This window comes from Ambystoma mexicanum, chromosome 4p (genome assembly GCF_040938575.1).
Source record: "Ambystoma mexicanum isolate Mex_15411 chromosome 4p, UKY_AmexF1_1, whole genome shotgun sequence".
Taxonomy (NCBI): Eukaryota; Metazoa; Chordata; class Amphibia; order Caudata; family Ambystomatidae; genus Ambystoma; species Ambystoma mexicanum.
Window position 1 is genome coordinate 903,188,455 of NC_090927.1, and position 24,666 is coordinate 903,213,120.

At 46.6% G+C, this 24,666-nt stretch overlaps 1 protein-coding gene across 3 annotated transcripts in view; it reads left to right on the forward strand.

The window, feature by feature from the left end:
- The window catches only part of MDN1 (midasin AAA ATPase 1), a 2,688,524-nt gene that overhangs the window by 96,740 nt on the left and 2,567,118 nt on the right, over nucleotides 1-24,666 (forward strand). For all 3 annotated transcript variants that reach the window (XM_069606482.1, XM_069606484.1, XM_069606483.1), the window contains exon 7: nucleotides 20,502-20,633. In XM_069606482.1, the coding sequence (XP_069462583.1) occupies nucleotides 20,502-20,633 (132 nt within the window). The remainder of the gene's footprint in view (nucleotides 1-20,501; nucleotides 20,634-24,666) is intronic.

A 24,666-nucleotide genomic window follows, 5' to 3' on the forward strand; every position in this document is an offset into this window, starting at 1 on the left:
CCGCGCTCCAAAAATCCATTTGGGAGGGTGGAATAGGGCTTCCCCGAATACAGACATACTATTGGGCCAGCCAATTGACAATTGTGAATGACCAGTTGCACGGGGACAAATCCGCGCCTTATAACCGTTCATTAGAAGCTGGCACTTCTGAAAACCCTGTCATGCAATATCTTTATAGGAAAAGGGCCCGACCGAACACCTCCAATATGCGGACACATATAACCCAAATCTGGACGGACACGCACAAATTTGTGGGATGGGGCAATAAGCTGTCACTAGCCCAACCACTGTGGAATAACAAATCTCCCGGGTGTATATAATCTTCCCAAATGGCCGCTCTGGTCCCAACATGGAACACTTACATTGGGTGATGTCGTGAGAGAGGGCACTGTAGTTCCATTCACGGAGCTGGCGATCAGCCTCGCACTTCCCCAAACCAATTACACTCAGTTGCAACACGCACTACAGGGCAATCTCCCTGACATGACCGCGTTGCCGGAATTCACCCCAATAGAAAGGAACCTTTTGCCAGAGCAAATCACTCAAAAAGTGACATTGGTCCTATATAGTGCCATAACCTCCTTTGACACGACAGAATTGCGAGCACTACAGACAAATTGGGAGACTGATGTGGGTGCAATACTACCGGAAGAATGGGTCATGGCTCTGATGTTTCCTAGGGAGGTAGCCATATCGTCAAGGCTCAAGCTGATTCAGTTGAAGATACTACACATAGTATACTATCCTAGAGTGGCTCTCTACAAATGGGGAAGGATAAATGATCCAACCTGCCTATGATGCAAAACAGAGGAAGGCACCTTCTTTCACATACTGTGGACATGCACACACATTCAGCAGTTCTGGGGCGCATGTTGTAACGAATTATCTAGAGTCCTGGGTAAGAGATTCCCAGAGATCCTAAGCTGCTACTGCTGGGAATAGACGATGATGTTGACCTGACAAGATATGAAAAATTGTTTGTGTTCACCACTACCGCACTTATCAAAAGAAACATTGCTCAAAAATGGGGGTCGGATACGACTCAGTTATGGACAATGGACGACAGACGTAGACCTCTGTGTTGCAATGGAGCACAGGGAATACACGGCCAGAGGATGCCCGGCCAAGGCGCAGAAAGTATGTCAAAAGTGGGAAGATGCCCATTGAAAGGTGACTTTGTATAAGTGGACAGGAAGAGAGAATGTGGCGCCCTTCGACATCCAGGGTACCAACAAAGTGGGGGAAATCGAATGTAGCTCCTGCAAAGGGGCAGTGAACTTGGATTTAAAATGTCTGAAATAATGGTGGGAAATGATCAATGACCTATATCGACAGTGTTGTCGGGGGGAAATTCTGCCGGGGTCGGCCGGGCCGTCCGCAGACCTCCGGGCAGGGAGGCCCCAACTCCTCCCGTATCCTCCAACTTGTCGGGGGGAAATTCTGCCGGGGTCGGCCGGGCCGTCCGCAGACCTCCGGGCAGGGAGGCCCCAACTCCTCCCGTATATCCCAGATGAGATAGAGTATGAGACACACACAAGGAGCAAGGTGACTCTGCTGTTTATTTAGACAAAACGGCAGGGATGGGTCAAGGAGCGTACGCGTTCGTCCTGACACACACACAATCGTGGGGCTCGCAGGCCCTTTTTACTGCATTATGACGCGCTACTTGCGTCACTTCAGAAAGTTAACAAAAAACCTATCGCCACTCTTAATTGGTTGCTCGAGTGGTAGGGTTAGTATAGTACACATATAGAGAATGATATTAGTGGACAAGGTGTAGTCAGGTGGTATATCTGGGTTGTCCCTACAATTAGATACATAAGAATTGTTACACGAAGACTCCTGAGGATTGGCTAATATTACTGACGTCTGAGATAAGAGCCCCATGTTCTGATTGGTGCACTCGTGAGCTTCCCAGCCTGGGACCACCGTTGTTCCCAGCTCTCGGTGTACCTGTGATTGCAACAATGTTTCAATATGGGTACGTGCAGACAATGTGAGGATTTATTCATAGGTGGAAGGCTGACCGCTCCCACTGTAGCAGATGTCCATTGAGCCTTTCAAGTGTATCGGCCTGTGTCTCGTAGTGAGGGACCCAGACGCCTTTTCTCTCCTGGGTTTTGGCATCTCGTCAGGTTCGGCTTGGTCACGTGGGGAGGGACCGTGAAAGAGGCAGAATTCTGCACAATTAATATTGTTTTTCCTACTGCGCGTCTGGTTTGATTTGCCGGCGTGACTTTATCGTTGGGGCGCGGAGTGCGAGGTTGCAACATCGTGCCTTTGATGATTTGTTCTTGGATGTGGGTTTGCAACATTGCGACCTTGGCTGGTTGCTCCACCGGGTTCTTTCTGCAGGATCAGCAACCTGACTCTTGCTTTAACGTCCACGGGAGCTCTTGTTTGAGGCCTACTCGGGCCTGGTGCTTAAGTAGTCTGTTTGGTGCATAGGTGCTTTTAGGTTATAATGGCATATATTTCCATGACCAGTATCGTGTTTCCATTATACCTCTCATGGTGGTAACAGGTTTCAAGAGAAGCGTGAGCAAGTGTTATAGATGAGTTCATGATGCGTCTTGCGTTTCTGCATTCTGAAAGCCTATGTAAAAATAATAAAGATGCACGTCCGTGAATATGCCTGTCGCCTACGTCAGAGCACTGAGTATGTTCTTCGTGTAGATTGGTGTGGAAATGTTCAGTGTGTATATTTGTACAGATGTGCTTCCCGTTGTCTAGGTTGTCATGGCATCTCTAACGACGTGTGGATTTTAGTCTAGCTGATCCGAGCCGCAGGTGTCGGCATGGCCAGTGCGGGCTGCTGGGCAGGCAGATGGACACATCCGTATGTTCCTGTACCAGGGTACCTGGTCGTCTGGTAAATGGACAAACTCTTCTCCCGGCGGGTGTCTGGGCCGTGACCCTCTAGGCCAAGCGCGAGAGGTGAAGGACGGGAGCCTGGTCTTCCATTCTCCCACTTCAGTCCCCCCTCTGGTCGACTTGTCGACCACAAACATATCCTTCTCGTTATCTCCTCTTACCCTCCATATCTTAGTTATCCCTCCGAGATGTCCATAATGGTTTACATGATCTTCAAATGACCAATACATATATTCACATGTTCCTCCAGGAGTACAGTATACCCATCTTCCTATGTAGCTCCTGGGGTTCCTTGGGTTCTCGATCTTCACTGATGGTGGGTCTAGATGATTGGTGATGATTTGGGTGCGCAACTTCTCCCTTTCTTGTATTATCACACCTGTATGCTGGCCGTCATCTGCTGGCATTAAGGGGTGCATTCCCACCATTTCCAGCAACTCGTCAGTCGTGCGTGCCTTCCGGGCCTTCCAAAATCTAATTATGATCAGAGTAGCTCCAGCCAAAATAGTACACCCCACTATTATTTTCAGTCCATCTGACAGCCAAGATGGCATCCATGACCATAATAGTGAAAACCAGCTCTTATCCTTGTCTACACCGTTACTTTCATCCATCATTTTGGAGTGCATCTGGGCCAATTGTGAAACTGCTTCTGTCAGTGTACCATTGTCAGCATCGTTGGCAGGTATGAACGTGCAGCAAGATTGTCCTATCTTTGCACAAACTCCTCCTTCCATTGCTGTGAGAAGGTCCAATACATATCTGTTCTGGAGTGCTACCATCCTTACAGCTCGCAGCTCCTCTTTAATTGCGTTGAACCCATTTACTGTTGAATTGATGGTCATCATTAGTTCCCATCTGGTTATTTGGAGCCATTTTGCGTTTGCGTATGCCTGCAGTCCCGGATGTATTATTGAGGAGAAGAACATTGCTGCTCTGCTGAATAGTCTGTGTTCTGGCGGTATTGATGTTAGTTCCGTTTCCGACCTTCCCCACAGGTAATTTCCTGTCAGTGGCTCTCCTTGTCTTTTTCTCCTATTTAGGACAGTATCATTGCTGTTGGTCCTGTTCTCTTGCTCCTTCTGAAGTGGTGCAGATCTTTCTTCTCCTATCCCCTTCATCCATTTTAGGAAATTTCGCCACATCGACATTCTTCTTAGGTACCACCAGTGATGGTACATTGACGTGTACCATTGTGCACACACCATTCCACAGGGGAGGCAGTGTATGATATGCCTTTTCTCCGCAGGCCCAATAATGGTCCATTATTACTGCTGTTCCCGCTCCCCCCTCAGGTAACTCCATCACGCTTGCACAATTGGTGTTATATCCTACGTCCACCTCTCCTTTGTGCTGGTAGCATACTTTGGGCGCAGTCAATGGTAGTATAGTTATTGGGTCTTCATCTTCTTCTACCCACGTGAGCATTGGTACATACTTGATCCACGTCGTCCAACATCGATGATTGTGTGTCTCGATGGTTGAGATAGTTTCTTTTGTTACCATGTTGCTGCCAATCACTCCTATCTCCCAGCTGTTGCCCAGATACACCTTTCCTGTTATCGTCAGTAGCGGCCTCTCCCAGCATCCTTGTTTACCCGGAACTTCAGTGGCGTACCAATCACATGGTAGATACTGCAGTGTTACCTTCTTTGTTTCTCCTTTTGCAGGGCCACTTGTTATGTATCTGAATGCTTCAGCATGTAAACTGGTCTTGTGATAACTCAGATAGGTCTTGAGGAAGTTGTTTTCATATGGGTATGAGTCTCGTGTTTTCCATGTCATGTGCACTACTGTTCCTTGAAATCTTCCTTTCGTTTGGAACAGGGCCAAATATATTATGCACTGTGCTGTTTTTTCATCTATTTCTGTGGCAACAAATGTTCGTGAAGCGCTCATGGCGTATGGTATTAATGAGCAAACGTAACAGCTATCCTCAGTTGTCTGCTTACCAATGCGGGTCATGTGCTGGTACCATATGTTGTTTGCGACGTGTGCTGAATCTTGTACATAATTATCAATACCTTTATTGTCTGAGTATGTGCTGCGTTTAACTCTATTTTGCTTGGGTGCAAAGTTACTATTACCACCTGACGTAACACCTGTTGCAGCAGGGAACGGGGGTATATTAGGTTTGGGTGCAGCAATAAAATCGATAGCATAGCTGTACTGCCAGACAGAGGCAGCCAAGAACCCGGTGATCATAAAAATCCCTATTATTTTTATTACATATGCTAATCTCACCGGCATTTTGCTCTTACCTTGCTGCAGTCCTGGCAGCGTATTCTTGCGACGTTAAAGTTGCCCGCCTAAAAATTCTCAAAAATGCTCGTTATTAAATGTTAGTTTTGTTTCCTTTAAGCTCTCCCTATCAAGTAGTCATTCAGTGCCCAGGTGAAGAGCTGCTCCCACGCTACTCTAAGTGATCGGTCTCTTAGGACCGGCAAGTATGGGTGGAGGTGGGGCATGTAATATTCTATGGCCAGGAGGAAGGCTGTGTAGTAGACACGTACCCTTCTCTTTTTTTAGGTATGTTGGCCTTTTTATTTCGTATACAAATTGGTGTGACAATTCTTCTGGGTAGTTATCGTCTGGCAGCACCATCTACGCCTGTACACTGAACTTGTTAATTAGCTTTTTCTTAACAATACAATATTACGCAGTTCCTGTATGTGCGAGAGAAAAAAAGGAGAACATTCACGTGTTTACATGTGTATTGGTGCAAGCAATGTCCTCTAGTTTTAGTTACAACTGTACTTAGCAGTGAATGGGGGGGGGGGATTTGCGCTCAGATGGCGGAAGTATTTTTACTCTTTGAGCGTGTGACCATGGGGTGGGCAGTATGGGGATCACCCCTTTCTTCGTCAGTTATCGTCTCCGGGGGAACAATTGGGTCGTTGTCTGTGGTGGAACTTTCTTCCGCTGTTGGGGATGTTGTTGCTGTTCTTCCAATGGACCTGTCGTTGGCGCTGGGGCGGGTCTGCAGTTTGTAGATCTTTACGTCATGTAGGTGGTTCCAGGCACGCTTATCCTTTAGTTTTACTGCTCTTGTTGATACGTCCTCTACCAGATGGGGGCCAGTGAACCTCTTTTCGTTCCACTTTCTATTGAAATTGCGAAGTAGCACGTGGTCACCTTTGGCAAGTTTGCACAAGTTCTCCTTTCCCAATTCTGTACTTGCGCCTTTTTCTTGGTTGCTGGTAGACCCGCCCGTGTGCGCTCGAGCTGTTGAGACACAAACACGACACTAGTAATCAAAGAAGACACATATTGATACATTTCATCACCTAACACACTCGCTGAACTTTCGTGGTCGGTGAATGCCCTTGACGTTGGGGTTAGGGGAAGGCGCATTTGACGTCCAGTAACCACTTCGTGAGGGGTGAGGTGGTGGTCGGACCCTGGCCTATTTCTAAGTTCAAATAAAGCTAACGGAAGGCAATACAACCAACTTTTCTTTGTTGTTTGTTGTATTTTAGCAATTGCCTCCTTCAATAAGCCATTCAGGCGTTCACATACACCATTAGCCTGTGGGTGGTATGCACATGCAAATTTGTGTTTAATGTTCAGCAGGGATGTGATATGCTGGAACATTTCGTTTGCGAAATGTGGGCCGTTGTCTGATCTTAACACCTCGCACACTCCCCACCTGGGGAAGACCTCCCTTACTATGAATTTGGCTGCTCTAAACGCATCAGGGTGTGAACAGGGCCCTGCTTCAATCCACCTAGAAAATGGGCATACTACTACAATCATATACCTATTACCTTGACATATGTTGATCATATCAACATAGTCAATGTGAAGGTGCCGAAAAGGTCCTTCTGGCCGGGGTATGGTACCTCTTATCACTTTTAGAGTATGACCGGCCGTAAACTGTTGGCATGTGAGGCAATTGCTGATAAAATTTGACACATGAGAGTTTAACTCAGGACAAAACCAATCTTCTCTAATTCGTGCTGCGATTATTTCCTTGCCTGTATGGGCAGGGTGATGTAATTGGCTCAGGGCGGTATTTAACAGTGCCAACGGTATTACAACTTTCCCAGTGCCACCCTGGCGCCATAGTGCGTCGGTTGGGGACATTGTACATCCTCTTTTTACCCATACTTCTTTTTCGGCCATTGGTGCAGCCGCTTGTAGTTCCATAATCTGTGTGGCTGGGAGATGGGTGTACCCTTCTCTTATTAACATCTCCCTAGCTATTCCCCTCCCTCTCCCTCTCTGTGTCTGTGGGGTTCCATATCTCACCAAAGTATGCAGCATATTTAGCATGTGCGTCTGCTGCTGCATTTCCTTTTGAGACGTAGTCTTCTCCATTGGTGTGTGCGGTGCATTTGACTAGGGCTAGTTCTTGGGGGTCGTTTATTACTTCAATTAGTTCAGCCAACAAGAGGGCATGTTGTACTGGAGTGCCATCAGCTCTCCTAAACCCTCTTCTTCTCCATTTTGATAACCCTGAGTGGACAGTGGATGTAACATATGCACTGTCGGAATATATGGTTACTCTTTTATTAAAACTTTCCTTTAATGCCAATATTAGTGCAACCAGTTCCGCGGCTTGAGCAGAGTAATGCTGTGGTAATTGTACACACTTCATAGCCACACACACCGGCGCCTCCATCATTTTTACTACTGCTGCCCCAGTCCTTCGTATCCCATCTCCTTGATCAATAGTTGATGACCCATCAATAAACAAAAGCTCACCTCCCTCTAGTGCGTTTTCTTCAACTTTTCTAGTACATGAGTACATTTTAGTTATTTGGGTGCAGTCGTGGGCGTAATCTCCCTCTTCAATTACTTCTGCTAGGAACCTTGCAGGGTTAACCGTGCTACATCTAACAATTGCTAGTTCAGCTTTAGACAAAATAATCTCATAACCTGATGCCCTCTGTGTCGTTAGTGTGGACTTAGGTTTATTCAATATCGCAAATAGTGCATGTTCCACAAACAGTGTAGTTGGACACCCCATAGTTATTGCTGATGCTTTTTCTACTGCAAAGGCAGCTGCAGCAAGACCTTGTTCACAAGGGAAGTGGCCTAACATCACAGGGTCTAAGTGTCCGCTGTAAAATGCTACTGGTTTATATCCCATGCTCGTTTTTTGTGCCAATACTGCCTTCATCACTGCTGAGTCGCAATGTGAAAATATAAAAAAGCGTCGCTCATAGTCTGGGGATGCCAGTACTGGAGCAGTTGATATCGCGTCTTTCAATTCGTCAAATGCCTCCCTCATTTCCATAGTCCATCCCAACTTTTTCTCCCCTTTATTTGCTTCCTTCAAACCCTCAAGCAGGGGTCCTATGTATGAGCTGTAATCAAATACCCATGCTCTACAGTAGTTGCACAGCCCCAGAAATTGCTGCAGTTCTCTCAGTCTGTGGCACGGGCGTGCTTGAGATGGCCTGTGCTCTTTGTGGTGCAATCCTTCTTCCATGTTGGGATATCAGTTGGCCAATGTAAAGTACCTGTTCCTGACAGTATTGTATCTTTTCCATGTCTACCTTGTACCCCTTTTCAGCCAATATTGTCAACATCTTTAAGGAGTCCTCTCTACATTTACTTTCGTTTGTACTGCAAATTATTATGTCATCCACATACTGTAACACTGTGCTTTCCACCTCAACGTTACCCAAATCCATCTGTATTACTCTATTGAAAATTGAGGGTGATTCACAATACCCCTGTGGTAATCTGGTATGTTTCCACTTTGTATTTCGGTAAGTGAAGCTTGTCAAATCTTGTGAGTCTGGGTGTAATGGTATTGAGAAAAAAGCATTTTTAAGGTCAATCACTGTAAATCGTGATGCTTCTGCTGGAATGCCACACAATATTGTGGCCGGGTTTGCTGTTACTGGATACTCTGCTTCTACTATGTTGTTCAAGGGTCTGAGGTCCTGTATGAAGCGCCAAGACCCCCCTTTAGCTTTGCGCACCGGGTACACAGCTGTGTTACATGGTGATTCTGAGGGGACCAATATGCCATTGTTTATAAGGGCCGTTATGGTTTCATATATGCCTTCATCTGCCTCTTTTGACAATGGGTACTGTTTCACTCTTGGTAGTATGGCACCTTTTTTCAATTTTATCCTTACACCCCCTATGCTTTTTATGCATCCCACGTCATAAGGGCTAATAGTCCATAATGATTTGGGCACCTTTGACATATCCTCCTTAAAAAATGGGACTGGGGTGCCTGCGGGTGCCTCAAGTGCCATTGCAATTTTCTGTGCTACTTGTTTGTGAGCCACTCTTAGCCATATTTCTACACTCATCATGAACACCATTTCATCTTCTTCCTTTTCTTCTGAGAACAGCTCTTCATCTGACACCTGGGTCAGCCTACATCCTTCTGCTAGTGCTATCACCGCCCTCCATGCTCTCCCTTCTTTATCTTGGGCGTGCACAGCAACATAATCAGCTGTTGCAATAATGCTCTCAATGTCCATTACAAACACCTTCCCTTCCAGTTCGTTAACTGGTGTTTCTGGTCGGAACAGATAGGCTGCTGGCCTCCTCCATATTTTCCCTTCTATCCCTGGCATCCATGCAAATGCCATGTCTGTGCCATACTGGAATAGCTCGCCATCTACTGGCTCCGCCCTAATCGCTGTCTGTCCACAGTATGCTTGCAAAATCTGTCGTGCTGCGAGCATGTTAATCCCTGGAGTAGAGCAAATTATGCCATCCTCTGTAAAGGAGATCGTCATATTCAACCTGTTCATTATGTCTCTCCCCAGTATATTTACTGGTGAGGCACTATAATACAAAAGTGGGACTGACAGATCATAATCTCCAATAGATAATGGAACGTTATCAGTAAATGGAACCAACCCCTTAGCCCCAGAAAATCCTTGGGTGTTCATGGCTTCGCCTGACATTTTAAATTTACCTTCCCTTATGCAAGACCGGGTTGCCCCGGTGTCAACAAGGAATGATAATTTTTTGTCACCTATCGTTACCTCTATGCGTGGTTCCTCCGCACTATTAGGTGTTACTGACAGGATGGGACACACCAAGGCCGTCTGTGGGCTGACCTATTGGGGGTACAATGATTGGCCATTCCCTGTGTAAGGGTTGTGTCCCAACACCGTCACCCTACCCAATTGCGTTTGTTGAGTTTGGGGTGGTGGTTGTATTAACGCTACTTGTTGTTGTGGCGGTGGCAGTTGCTGTGTTATTTGTTGTTGTGGCAGTGAATAGGTTTGTGGCTGTTGTGTTGTTTGTTGTTGTGGGTCACTCCCTTTTTGTGACATCTGCTGTTGTTGTATGCCCTGCTGTTCTTGTGAGGTCCTAGGTTGTGCTTGTTCATTCCATGCTGGTGTTCCTGGCCTGACCCTACATGTACGTGACATGTGTCCTAATAGTCCGCAGCTCCAACACACGGGTGGTTCCCTGCTTTGCCATGGGAAGCTCCCTGTGTTGTCCTGGTATACGGGTTGCCCTGTGGGGTAGTAATTTCTAAGTCCCCCAGCCTGTTGTTGGGTATTATATCCGTATCCTCTCCCCCTCATAAACCCTCCTCTCCCTCTGTTATAACTATAATACCCAGTTCCTTGCATTGGGTACCCTCCTCCCATGTTTGGTGCGTGTAATTGCAGAGGCGGCACTTGCTGTATTACGCCTTGTGGAGGCGCTATTTGAGCGGGATCTTGTGCAGCCACTACTTGCGTTGGGCTTTGGGCCACTGGTGTGGGCGTAGTTATTAGTGCCCCTTCCATTGTATATTTAGTAAGTTTTTTCTGTACTAGTTTGGCCTCTTCTGTTTTCCTGTCCTCTTCCTTTTGTTTCATTTTTCCTTGCCATGTCCTGCAGTGATGTACTATAGTCAGTTGTATTTCTGGCCATGGTTTTGCTTCCATCCCCACTACTTTCTTTAGTTGTTTCTGAACCCCTTCTGGGAGCCCTTGTACTAGTATATGATAAAATATGGCTGGTGTTTTGTCCCATTGTTCTCTAGTTTCCATGCGCCACTTCTCTTGAATATCCTGGATATAATCAACAGGGTCCTCATTTTCACCCATCTTACGGGAAGTAATGGCTCCTATGTCTGATGTGTCTGGGTACTGCACTCTCAGTGACTGCCATAGCGCATGTCTACAGTTTGCAAATGGTGCCCCATCATGCGATGTGTTCGTTATTGTTACCCCATGGAATCCCGCTCTTTTCCAAATGTCATCCGCTCTATCCCCTAATATTGATATTAACAGGCCCTTCACATCTCCTACTGCTAGTTTCTGTCCTGCGGTGTGTTTTTCCATTTCATATATCCACTTACCCGCACCTCCAGTTAGTGATGGGAGCCTACATTTTATATTTTCTTTATCCGTATGTTTCCAAGGTACATACTGTGGTCTAACCCCTCCTCTCTCCAACAGTGGCATTAAATTCTGTCTTGTGTCACCCTTTACGCTCCATAATATTGAGTCTTCACACCCCTCCTCTTCCCCCGTTTCCTTTACTACTTCAAATTCTTCCTTACTACCTCTGCTCCTACCTCCCTCTTCTTCCTTTCCCCTTTTTTCGTCATTTCCTGTGTTCAATATGGGTATGTTTATTTGTCTGTCTTGCCTGCGGCTAGGGAGGTCCCTAAGCCGACATGCATAAGGTGTAAGTTCGTTCATGAAGGGCGCGAGCTTTATTCTGTGCAGTGAGCGTGCGGTGGTTGAACATGTAGGGTGTGACGTGGGAGGGCGTGATGGAGATGTGGGTGGCGTGGTTTCATGGGGTTGTGTTTCCCCTATTCTTTTCACTCCCTCCTTACTTCTCTCCAGCTCCTCCCATCTTCTACTCATCCAGGGCGAATCTATGTTTGTTCTAGTGAGGTATAGCTTATCTAAGCTTTCCCCTTCACTCTTTCTTCCATCCATCTCCACTCCTTCTTCCTCCTCACTGCAAAAGTCATTCATAAATGGCACCCCCCACTCTGCCTTTTTTCCTTTTATTGTTACTGTTTTTAAGTCTATTAAGTCTCTTTCTCCCCTTTCGTTGTTACCAACTGTTCCCCCTAGTGCTGATGTTGTTGCTACCTCTCTACTTTTATATACATCTCCCCATCTTTCACTCTCCCTACTCCTCCCTTCTCTTCCCCCTTCACTTCTCTCCTCCATTTCCCTACTATTTTCCTCCCTTTTTCTTTTCAATTCCTCCATTACTTCGTTGCTCATCTGTTCCAATATTCTTTCATCCTCTTTCTTCCTTTCCCATTTCACCCTTTCTCTTTCTACTATACTCTCTATTACCTTCCCCTCTTCATATTTCTTAGCTGTCTCTGATAGTACCCTCCTCCTCCATATTTCCTTTTCCTTTTCCTTTTCTTCTTCTTCCTTCTTCTCCCTCAGCACTACTCTTGATACCCTATCTGCTGCTGCTTTTACCCTTTCAGCTTCTCTCTTTTGCTCCTCATTTCGTTCCCTTAATTTTTCCAATTCGTTCTTACCTTCTTTCCTTTTCCTCACTCTCTCTTTCCTCCCTCTCAAGTTGTTTGATCAATTCATTCTGCTCATCCCTTAGTTTTGCTAATCTTTCCTCCAAAATCTCTTCCTTCTGCCATAGTAGCTCCTCTCCCCTCATTTCACTCTCTCTGGCACTATCCTCGTTTGTTCTCCTTACCGCCTCCCTTTCTTCTCCAGTTAGTGAGCCTCGTAATTTCAATAATATCTGTGCAGCTACCCACTCATCGTTTCCTATCTCTACAGTCTGCTCTTCTCCAATCCTCCCTTCCCCCATTGGTATCTTCCTATGAGCCACATATGGTGGAGGGCTGTATGCCGGGTTCGAGTATCCTTCAGCCGCCCTGAACTGTCCTTCTATTTCTCCTAATTCTCTTAAAGGGTACAACCCTCCTCCCTCTGTTTTCACTCCCGGTGTTATGGGTGTCTCATTGTTCGGTTCCTTTTTTATGTCGTTTGATTTATTAATCTTTTCTCCTCCCTGTCCTCCGTTCCCCGTATTCTTTGTGCTTTCGCACCCCTTTTCCCCATCCGTTCCTTCTTTCTTAATCTCCTTTTCTTCCGGTGTTTCCCCCATAGTGAACATTCCATTTGGTCCTGGTCGGGACCCCTGGAACATCCTCCATAAGTTAAACACCTCCACATGGTTTGCCAACTTCTTCCCCTTGTATGTATTGTGCAAATGGTTTAGTAGTGAATGTTGGGCATATGGATCGAAACTACCATTAGGCGGCCATGGTGTTAACATTTTGTTGTCCGTCCCGTGGGTCCACTCTATGCTGTACTTAATTAATTTCTCCCTATGTGGTGGCAGTGTGGTGCATATGTGTTGTAATGGGGTAGTGAGGGTGTTCCCCCACCCTCCCGACCCTCTCCCGTATGACATAGTGGCACTCCCCTTGTTACCCTTCTCTTTACCAGCAGTTTACAATATACAACCTTGTATTGCTTACCTTGCCCCGCAAGTGTGGGGACTTACGACAATCCTTTGACAGATTATGCAATAATAATAAATATGATGTTATATTATATTCCTTCCCCTACGGCCCCCTGCGGCCGAAGCGCACGCAGCCCCCTGCGGCTGCGTACCCCTTACGACGATCTTATACAGTCGTCCTGTTTCTCCGTTCTCCTCCCCCTTTTACACTTGCCGTGGCCGGCGTTCTCCGTGCGCAGCCACGCCCCTTTCCCCTTCTCCTCTTTCGATCCGCTCGTTTATCGTTTATCTCCGTATCCGCTCCTTTATCATTTTTCTCTTCCCCACCACTCTCAACCCAAAGTTTCTTGTGCTCGCGATATCTTATTAAATCCCTACTGGTGACGTCACCGATTTCTTCGAGCTACTAGTATATTCTTGTTGTGTTCTTTAAGTTCAAAATACACTTGCAATCTACCCCGCTAACCCTACAGCTGTCTTCCTGTCTCTCCTGGAACAAGGTAATCTCATCAATAATATAACCGGACTGCGCACGCTGCGTCGCCTCGCGTGTGATACGCCCCTCAACAGGAGGGCTTAACCAGCCAATTATCTTCCGTTTTGGGCAACTATGTAACTAGCTACCGCCCACAGGGAAACGTCATCTACCTATCGAGTTTCTTGCTCGAACAATAGGGAACCTCATCTACTCATTGATCAATAAATGTCAAATCGTAGGAAACCACACACCCACCCTCACACGTAGTCGCAATTTAGGCCATCAGTGTCTTACGAGCGGCTGCACGTGATGTTTTCGTGCCCCGCCCCCCTCTTTCGCGTAACGTTAGCCGACTGTTCTCGCACTCGTTTCGCTACCATTCATTCCATTGGCAACACTCAGTTAAACCTTCGCCGCACATCTATACAATACCTCCCTCCTCCCTTATTTACTTCCTCCCCCTCCCTCACAATTTCGCATTGCTTGTTGTGCGTGTCATGCTCACCAAGTTCTCTCGATGCAGGGCCGCTCGACTGCGTGCACCCCTCCAAGCGGCTCGCCACCTCCCCTCGTCTGGACCACGTCTGGACACTCGCCGACCGCGGGCGGGATACTTCTCAACCGGCTCCCGAGGGCCAATATCCGGATTGCGCTGTCCGGTCTTCTCGCAGCTCCGCGATGGTCCTGTAGTCCTCAGAAGGGGGCAACGGCAGAGGGGGCTGCGCCGCCGGGCCTCCTCGCAGCGGGAGTGCCTGGAAAAATTAAAAATAAAAGTCGATCTTAAACAGATCTCAGCAGTGCCTCCAACTTGTCGGGGGGAAATTCTGCCGGGGTCGGCCGGGCCGTCCGCAGACCTCCGGGCAGGGAGGCCCCAACTCCTCCCGTATATCCCAGATGAGATAGAGTATGAGACACACACAAGGAGCAAGGTGACTCTGCTGTTTATTTAGACAAAACGGCAGGGATGGGTCAAGGAGCGTACGCGTTCGTCCTGACACACACACAATCGTGGGGCTCGCAGGCCCTTTTTACTGCATTATGACGCGCTACTTGCGTCACTTCAGAAAGTTAACAAAAAACCTATCGCCACTCTTAATTGGTTGCTCGAGTGGTAGGGTTAGTATAGTACACATATAGAGAATGATATTAGTGGACAAGGTGTAGTCAGGTGGTATATCTGGGTTGTCCCTACAATTAGATACATAAGAATTGTTACACGAAGACTCCTGAGGATTGGCTAATATTACTGACGTCTGAGATAAGAGCCCCATGTTCTGATTGGTGCACTCGTGAGCTTCCCAGCCTGGGACCACCGTTGTTCCCAGCTCTCGGTGTACCTGTGATTGCAACAATGTTTCAATATGGGTACGTGCAGACAATGTGAGGATTTATTCATAGGTGGAAGGCTGACCGCTCCCACTGTAGCAGATGTCCATTGAGCCTTTCAAGTGTATCGGCCTGTGTCTCGTAGTGAGGGACCCAGACGCCTTTTCTCTCCTGGGTTTTGGCATCTCGTCAGGTTCGGCTTGGTCACGTGGGGAGGGACCGTGAAAGAGGCAGAATTCTGCACAATTAATATTGTTTTTCCTACTGCGCGTCTGGTTTGATTTGCCGGCGTGACTTTATCGTTGGGGCGCGGAGTGCGAGGTTGCAACATCGTGCCTTTGATGATTTGTTCTTGGATGTGGGTTTGCAACATTGCGACCTTGGCTGGTTGCTCCACCGGGTTCTTTCTGCAGGATCAGCAACCTGACTCTTGCTTTGTTAACGTCCACGGGAGCTCTTGTTTGAGGCCTACTCGGGCCTGGTGCTTAAGTAGTCTGTTTGGTGCATAGGTGCTTTTAGGTTATAATGGCATATATTTCCATGACCAGTATCGTGTTTCCATTATACCTCTCATGGTGGTAACGGGTTTCAAGAGAAGCGTGAGCAAGCGTTATAGATGAGTTCATGATGCGTCTTGCGTTTCTGCATTCTGAAAGCCTATGTAAAAATAATAAAGATGCACGTCCGTGAATATGCCTGTCGCCTACGTCAGAGCACTGAGTATGTTCTTCGTGTAGATTGGTGTGGAAATGTTCAGTGTGTATATTTGTACAGATGTGCTTCCCGTTGTCTAGGTCGTCATGGCATCTCTAACGACGTGTGGATTTTAGTCTAGCTGATCCGAGCCGCAGGTGTCGGCATGGCCAGTGCGGGCTGCTGGGCAGGCAGATGGACACATCCGTATGTTCCTGTACCAGGGTACCTGGTCGTCTGGTAAATGGACAAACTCTTCTCGCGGCGGGTGTCTGGGCCGTGACCCTCTAGGCCAAGCGCGAGAGGTGAAGGACGGGAGCCTGGTCTTCCATTCTCCCACTTCAGTGTGCTTATGGTGTTTGTTTGTCTCAATCAATAAAATGTATTATCAAAAGAAAAAGGATGGAAAGGACGCTATGTGCGAATCCCTCCAAACCGATTTCGACTCTGACCGCATCAGCAGAGCCATGGCGGCTAGTACAGTAATCTGCAGATTTGCATGGTTGCGGAAGTCTGGATTTGCCCCAGACGTACAGTCCAGATTTCTCAACATGCCCTTTGACGGCACACATCTATTTGGGAGTAAAGCTGATGAGAGTTTGGAGAAGCTGCAAACATCCAAGGCAGCAGCCAAATCCCTTGGAGCTGCAATAAGGCAAAAGCCAAACCGCCCCACAGGGGTGCCCTGCCGCGGTATTGCTGCTATTCCGCATTTGGAAAAGGCAGAGGGCAGCCACTTCAAAGAGGCCAGAGACGATTCCCCCGTGGTGGACTGGGTAGAGGTACTAAAACTGCAAAAGCAGGTGCTACTTTACCCTCAGCATCTGCGTCAGCTGCCCCAAAACCTCTGAGGTCTTACATCACAAGACAACAGTAGGAGGCAGGTTAACCCAACAGCTGATAAAATGGCAGGCTATTACTTCAGATGCTTGGGTATTGGAGACTATTGTCCAAGGTTACTGTCTGCCTTTCCTACAGTCTCATCCACTGGGCGACAACTCTTTGAAGAGTCCGGATCCGCTCCTTATGCAGGAGATTTTAACCCTGCTAGAGAAAGATGCTATAGAACCGGTACCTGTAGCACAGAGGAACAAAGGTTGGTACTCCCCGTATTTTCTAATTCCAAAAAAGAACGGTGGATTGAGACCCATATTGGACTTAAGAAACTTGAACACGTTCCTCAGGAAGGACCAGTTCTAGATGGTAACCCTTCCTCAGATCCTTCAGGCTCTCCAACTTCAGGATTGGTTGATATCATTGGACCTTCGGGATGCTTAGTTTTCATGTGCCTATCATCAGAAGCAAAAAGTACCTGAGGTTCGCCTTTGGCATCTTGCACTATCAGTTTCGGTTCTGCCATTTGGACTAACCTCCGCTTGAGAGTTTTCACCAAGTTAATGGTTGTTGTGGCAGCGAGTTTCTGGGGGGGGCATGGGGGGGATTCACGTCTACTCCTACCTGGACGATTGGTTGATCAGGGCAAATTCCACGTAACAAGCCCTAGATCATCTAAGTTAAGCGTGCCACTCCCTTCACAGACTGGGCTTCAACCTCAAGTTTAAGAAGTCCCACATGATACCATCATAAAGACTCAAATGTATCGGCGCAGTGCATCCCTGGGAAAAGCCTTGCCACCAGAGGTGAGGGCTCAAGACATTCTACAGATGGTGACAAAATTCCAGAATGCCCAACGTCTCCCAACCTTTGATTTTCTGAGGTTGCTTGGCCTCATGGCATCCTGCATTTTCTGGTGCCAGAGGCTTGCCTGAGAATGAGGTCTCTCCAATGGGCTCTCCGGACCCAATGATCACAGTTCTCAGGAAGGATGCCAGATCTCCTACAAATCCCAAACAGTCTCACTGGATATTCAGTGGTGGGCCTGTCAGGGAAAACCTCTTGAAAGGAGGAAAGAACCATGGCCGGAGATGACCGTAGTGACGGACTCCTCACTCATAGGGTGGGGGGCTCATACCAAAGATTTGACCATCATTGGTTGTTGGTCTCCATTGGATTCCAAACTACATACTCACCTTTTAGAGCCGAGGGCAATCAGACTAGGGCTGAAGGCTATCCTGCCGTCTGTATGGGGAAAGCATGTCCTGATAATGACTGACAATACGGTGACCATGTACTACTTCAACAAGAGAAGAGGTATAGGGTCACTACCACTGTGCAGAGAGGCAATACAAGAAGCAATCTCTGTTGGCAGTGCATTTAGCCGGAGAGGAGAACACCACCGCGGATGCTCTGAGCAGGCAGAGCTCAGTCTCCCACGAGTGGGAACTAGCTCAGGAAGTCCTTCAAGAGATCTTTGCCCTTTGGGGAACCCCTCAAGTGGATCTGTTCGCGACCAATGCCAACAGGAAGTGCAAACTGTACTGCTCCAGGGAATTTCCCCAGAGAGGAGCTCTAGGGGATGCGTTTGTGGTGGACTGGGAATTTCCACTCCTAAGCGTTTCCTCCAGTCCCCGTCATTCCTCATGTAATAAGGAGGTTGCAGAGGTTCAGGCAAACCATGAACCTAATTGCCCCGTATTGGGCCAGGAGAACGTGGTACCCAGACCTTCTAGACATGTCCATCTGTCCTCCGATTCGTCTTCCACAAAGAGGTTCTTCGACCACAAGAGGAAGGTCAGGGTCTCCATCCAGATATCGGGACCCTCGGCCTTCATGCATGGTTTCTGAGAGGCTGAGATACAAGGATTGGGACCTCCTGGATGACTTAACGGAGGAGTTTTTCGCCCAGAAGGCCAGCAACCACTTTATACCGCTGCCGTTGAATAAGTTCTGCAGCTGGTGTAGAGATGAGAATGTTTACCCTTTTTTTCATGCAATACACCAATGGTGTTATCTTTTCTGTTGCACTTGGCCAATCTGGACTCCAGATTGGTAAGATCAACGGTTACCTAGCAACGCTTTCCATTTTTAAGCGCACTGCTGAGGAAGTCTACTTTAAAATACCTTTTGGTAGTATTTTTGAAGGGATTAACTAATGTTTATCCCCCAACTCCTTTTCAAGTCCCCCTGTGGGATTTAAATGCAGCCTTACACTTTTTAATGGGTACTCCCTTAGAACCTCTTCGTGCCCATTAAGACTTCTTACCCTTAAAACAGTCTTTTTAGTGGCAATAACATCTGCCTGAAGGGTGAGTGAGCTACAGGCTTTGTTTTGTAAGCCTCCTCCCACTGGCTTTCACAAGGAGCGACTAGTATTAAAGGTGAAGCCTAACTTCCTTCCCAAGGTGGTATCTGAGTTCCACATCGCTCAGAAAGTAACATTGCTTTCCTTTTACCCTCCTCCACATCCTGGAAAAGGGGAAGAAAGGCTGCACAGACTCGCTCCAAAGCGTGCCTTGAGTTTTTACATTAGCAGACTTACTAAAATGAGACAGACGGGCCAATTATTTGTGGGTTACACTGGTCATAAGCTGAGCCTAGCTATCATCAAACAAACCATCTATAGGTGGATTATTTTAACAATTGTAGAATGTTACAATTTGGCCGGTAAAGACCCTCCAGAACACATGGGCCCATTCAACCAGGGGGTATCGTAGCTTCGTCAGCTCCCCAATAAAGCATATTTGTGCGGTTGCTCACACCTTTCCAAAATCCTATAGTCTGTATTCCTCCACTAGCCAAGAATCTAAATTTAGGAAGACCGTGCTACACTCTGTGCATACATGATTACTCTTACTCCCTCCTCCTGACATATTACTGCTTTAGGAGAGTAGCAAAGATTAGGAATATGTGGGAGGACACAATCCATTGGAAGAACGAGTTACTTACCCCCTGGTAACATTCTTTTCGATTGGATGTTCCTCCCACGTATTCTTGATCACCCCTCTCATCCTGCCCGCAGTGAAACTTCCCTTGTGGTTGCAGTCTGCGCTTCCTCAAAGGTAGTAACCATCTAACTTGAGACACTTCTTCGCTTCAAAACGGAACTGAGCAACGGACGCTGTGCGCGCTACGTATACCTGTGATGACGTCGACAGAGGCCTCCGGGGGACTGAAGAAAGTAGAGAGTAACTTGGATTCCGCTGAAACTAGTTGACGGAAAAAGCTCAGGGTGATGACCTGACCTCCGAGACATGCATAATTATTAACAAGCCTGGCAAAGTGGCATCATTTTATAAGAAGGGTTTGTCTGGAAGATGGAAAGTAAAAAACAGACACAACCTATCAATCACGATACCAGATTGTATATTTTAACAAATATGAACAATTATTGATTGTACTTGATAAGTCACACAGGAAAGAAGCAATAGGAACATAATTGGCTTTCATAAGTGTGCATCCTTTTTAGAGATTAGCAAAAGCATTGAGAGAGGGTAGGACGAGTCTCTGATCTATCCCCTGGCGTTCCAACAGCGCTTACTAGGGATAGAATATTCATGTGAGGGATAGTTGGAATCTTTGAACAGGGATATTTAGTCGGCTATAGGCGACTTTAGACGTTGAAATTGTAATTTAATACATTTGTTCTGTGTTAAAGGTGTTGGTGCAACTCATATCTTTTTTCCAACCAGTCTTCTAAGCTCCCCCTTCCAGTTACTGATTTTAAAAAGTCATTATTTTATTCCCTACATTGGACTAGTTAACTTTTTATCTTTGCTTAGGCCTGTACTTTCCGTTCTGTTCTCTTGCATTACTTTGCCCTTCAGTTTTCCACCTAGACATGGATTGTGTGTTATGGGCTCACTAGACCTCTGTGAAAGACTAACGCCTGTGTTTCTTCCAGATGCTGCTAGGCATGTACCGTTGCACAGATGTTCCTGGGGAGTTTGTTTGGCAGCCAGGAACCTTGACGCAAGCTGTAACTAAAGGGCATTGGATCCTTCTGGAAGATATTGACTATGCACCCCTTGACGTGGTAAGTAGATGGTTGCACTACATTATGGTCACCATATAGAATTTCTGCCAAATGGATGACCACAGAGTGATTACTGTGATAAGGAATTGATATTGTCTGTGCATTTAACAGTGCAATATGTTGGTAGCCCATCAGCAGGCTGCCCTATTTGAAGTCCCCACCTGCACATTTTCTATAGTTTTAGCATGTGTAGTATTTCTGCTGAATGTACATTACCGATTTTCTCTGTGCAACATTAGAAGGCATGGAACTTCTAATCAGGAGCTCAGTTTAACATTTGAAACAAGCCTCTTGATAATGGAAGTCTCTAGTCATTACTCTTGAATACAATCTTTGTAATTTGAGCTTTTCTTCTGGGAATCTGCTTGTCTAGCATTTTTACATGGTTAACGGCAAAAAAGGGAATGTGTTCTCGAAGCCCATAATGTAGAATTTAAAGACGCGGGTTGCTTTGCATATTTAGGTTGATTGCTGCAGTCATCTTGTCTACTGTTAGAGGAGTTTTCTTAAAGTATGCCAACAGTTGAGACTTTATAAAACTATCCCTTGGTATACAGGCCCCAGCTGTTAGTATAAGACTGTACTACCCAAAGGTTTGGTAGCATGGCAGAGCAGCCAGGCTTATTTTAGGAGGAGGATGTGAGCTGTAGGTAAGTACAATGAACTCCAGTAAATGCATAGGCCCAAAGAAACTCTCATTCGAGGGGATTGGTTCCTCCGACGTATTCCACATCTATGACGGGTAATCACCGCTGCTGTGCTGCAGTGATTACCCGTCATAGATGTGGAATACGTCGTCGGAACATCCCATCAAAAGAACGTTGCCAGGTAAGAAAGTAACTGGTTCTTCTTGTAGCTATGGTAAACTAAACATGCATCTTATATACACATGGCAAAGTTATTTTCAGGTAAGTAAGTACTCTTTAGAATAATAACACAATTGAAAACATCAGCAATACTTCAGGTGAGTAAATCAATAGTAAGGAAATGTACAGTTCATGAACCTAGTTCAAGTGGTAAGTAAGATCACTTAATGTCACTCCGAAAATGTTCTGTTGTAGGAACTAAGACTTAGTTAGCAATAGCAGTTCAATACTTTCAAAGACTTGTAATACTTTTCAGTGGCCTAGATGCTTCAGTAGTCATCCCAAAATCTAGGTAGGATTCTTCAAAGTCGGATTGGAGGGGCCCCAGTAAGACACAGCAGCAGAAAAGGTCAGGTTCCAAAGGATTCCTGGATTACAAGTGCGTATGATTCTTTTGAGGGTCAAAAAGGTTTCGGGGCCTTGGGAAATGCTCCCTAAAGGTGCCCAAGCACTAGGCCTGGGCGAACGGTACGGGTAAATACCCAAACACTGGAATCGGCCCTCCAGCAAGAAGTGATGGTGGTGCAGCTGGTCTATTTCACTGTGGTGCAGCGATGGACCCAGTCTCTTGTTCCTTGGTCGTGGTTACAAAAGGAAGGACTCTGGAAGAGATGTTGCAGCAGCAGGTGAGAAAGGAGACACTGCACGGAATTCCTGGTACTCCCACACCTTTTCACAGGCTCCAAGAATTAATGTTTACCACCCGGTCAATCCACCTTTTTTCCTCAGTCCTGCGCTCTGTTGACGTGATATTGAGGAGGCGAATCCTACCTCTGGAGGTCCAACTGGAGCTCACCAAAGTTCTGGGAGTGCTTGTTCATGGTAAGACGATTCAATGCAATTAGATCAGAGGTCCCCTGATATTGGCGGTTTGCAGCCCACGAAGGTCGCAGCACGTTTGGGTGAGCGGGGGCAGGGAGAGGGGCTGGCTTGTTCTGCAGTTTTTTGGTCCCACCAGCCAAAGGGAAGGAGTCGGGCTCTTTGGAGCTCTTCTGTTCATTAGTAAACTGGGTCAGGACTGCAGCCGTCATTTTGCTGTTGCTCGAGATGGCTGCAGGCCTCTCTGGTCGTCTTCTTTGTTGGATCTTCTGTTCCCGTGGTCGACTTGCCTTCTGCCTCAGGAACCTTGCCTTTTATCAGGATTTCACACATTTAACACTCATCCTCTGAAAGCTCACTGCAGTTTACAGAAAGGGGTGAGTGTCTGTCCAATCAGGACAGCCACCCCCCCCCCCAGTGGGAACTGGTTCCTTTCAGTTACACCAGAAGACAAAGGATAGAGTTTCGGGATCCTCCCACGTTTCCTGTCCTCGCAGACACACTGGAGTCTCGTTGGGCTACACAAAGGGTTCCTGCCTAAGGCAAAACTCAAATCAGGACTTCCCCTCCAAGTTGGTAGAAGGACCAAGAAAGAACAACCACACAAACAATAACAAAAAGAAAGGAGCCACCATGTTGGAACAAAGGTGACACTTGTGTGCATAGCCGCAGCTATGAATACCGCCTGCAAGCAAAAATGGCACAAAAGTGGTAGAACACGGGCACTGCCACCAGCTGTAACTATAGGCTTGCTACTGGCTACTGTAACGGCTCCTCTGCAGGAGCTGAGAGAAAGGGGATACTAGGTAACCCCTCAGCACTCCACTTACGGTGGTGGTGTGCACTGATCACTCATGAGAAACTAACAAGGATAAAAAGTATTCCTGTGACTTGGAGTAGTAGTTCTTAAGGAAAATAAATGATCTAAAAAGGAGGACCCAAAGGGCTCCTTGCAACCTTGCACATAGGATGCTTTGTGCTGCAAAAGGGGGAAACAGATGCGTTTTTAAAAAAAGGATGGAGGAAAGCATTATTTCCATGAAATAAAATAACTCAATGAACAGGGTTCCCATGGTCGTAGCAAAAAGAATGAATGAGTGGAAAAAGACTACTCTATTTGAGGAGAACAAGACAAAGGTCCAGAATTTCATCAAAAAGTGCTGGCGGGGTCTCACTAGGAGAGGGTATTAAGAAACCTACCAGTGCTGGAGATGTGGGTCTTCTACTTTGTGCTTTTTTAAACATGGGAGCGGATATCTATTTGATGCCAGAACTGATGTTTTGTGTTTGCATCACCAGCTTTTCTTGGCACATTTTTAAAAGCCTGTTCAGATTGTGCCACTTGCTACTCCCTAGTGACGTCCATGAAAGTAAGATTTGTGTATAATGGATGATGACAAATCGTGCTAAACTTCATGTCCTCAGTCTAGCAACCATTTTGGAGCCAGTATTTCACTTGCTGGTTCTTCTGATTACCTGTGTTTTTGCATTTGTATTTTTATCCATTTTTAGTAGTACAATGTTAGGTTCAGTTTTACTGTTAATTGTCAAAAGTTAGCTGTTTGGATTTCAGTCTTGTAATTTGGTCGAAGTAGTAGCCTATTCCATTCTAGGCTGTGATCCTTCCAGTCAAGGTCATTTGGGACCTTAGGGTACCAAGCTTGACAGGTTGTATTTTAGGACTTGTAAACACTTTAACAGGATTCCGTCTGACATTGAGACTGTCCAGTTTCTGATTGGCTGAGTGGGTCCAACGGTCCAGATGGTACTAAGGTGCGGAAACACTCTGGTTCTTTGGTGTATGATTGACGGGAATGCATAAAGTCTGTGAGGACCCTTAGAGAGACTGGTAGAACAGGAAGTGGGAGAGGGCAATCGAAACTTGTAATTTCTGTTTAGCTTTGGGGTGTGTTCTGTTAGTGGGAGGCCTCTTGTCCAGCTCACCCAGTACCACTGCTGGAATCCTCCTAGGGTGTCTTCTGAGAAGCAGGAATAGTGCCTGGACCCCTTCACTAACTAAAGTACTGATTGTTTGAACAGTCTTCCCCCCCCTAGGAGCTCTGACTTGCTACTTAAGAACCTATCCTGCCCTGCCTGTTGGACATTAGACCCTATCACAGCGAAGACCCCACAACTACACAGGAATCACAAGAGCTTTAAGGTAAGTAAATACCCAAGCCAGCACAGTACTTCAGCACAGAAGGATCAGCAGTTCCCGGTCGTTGAATTCCTTCATCCAGAAGGCAGAAGACAGGACACTGGAAGGAGTTTTGCAGCAAGGATCACGGGCGAAGGCTCTAGACAAGGTTTTCCTCATGGCTGGATGCGGCTCTGTGAATTTGGCAAAT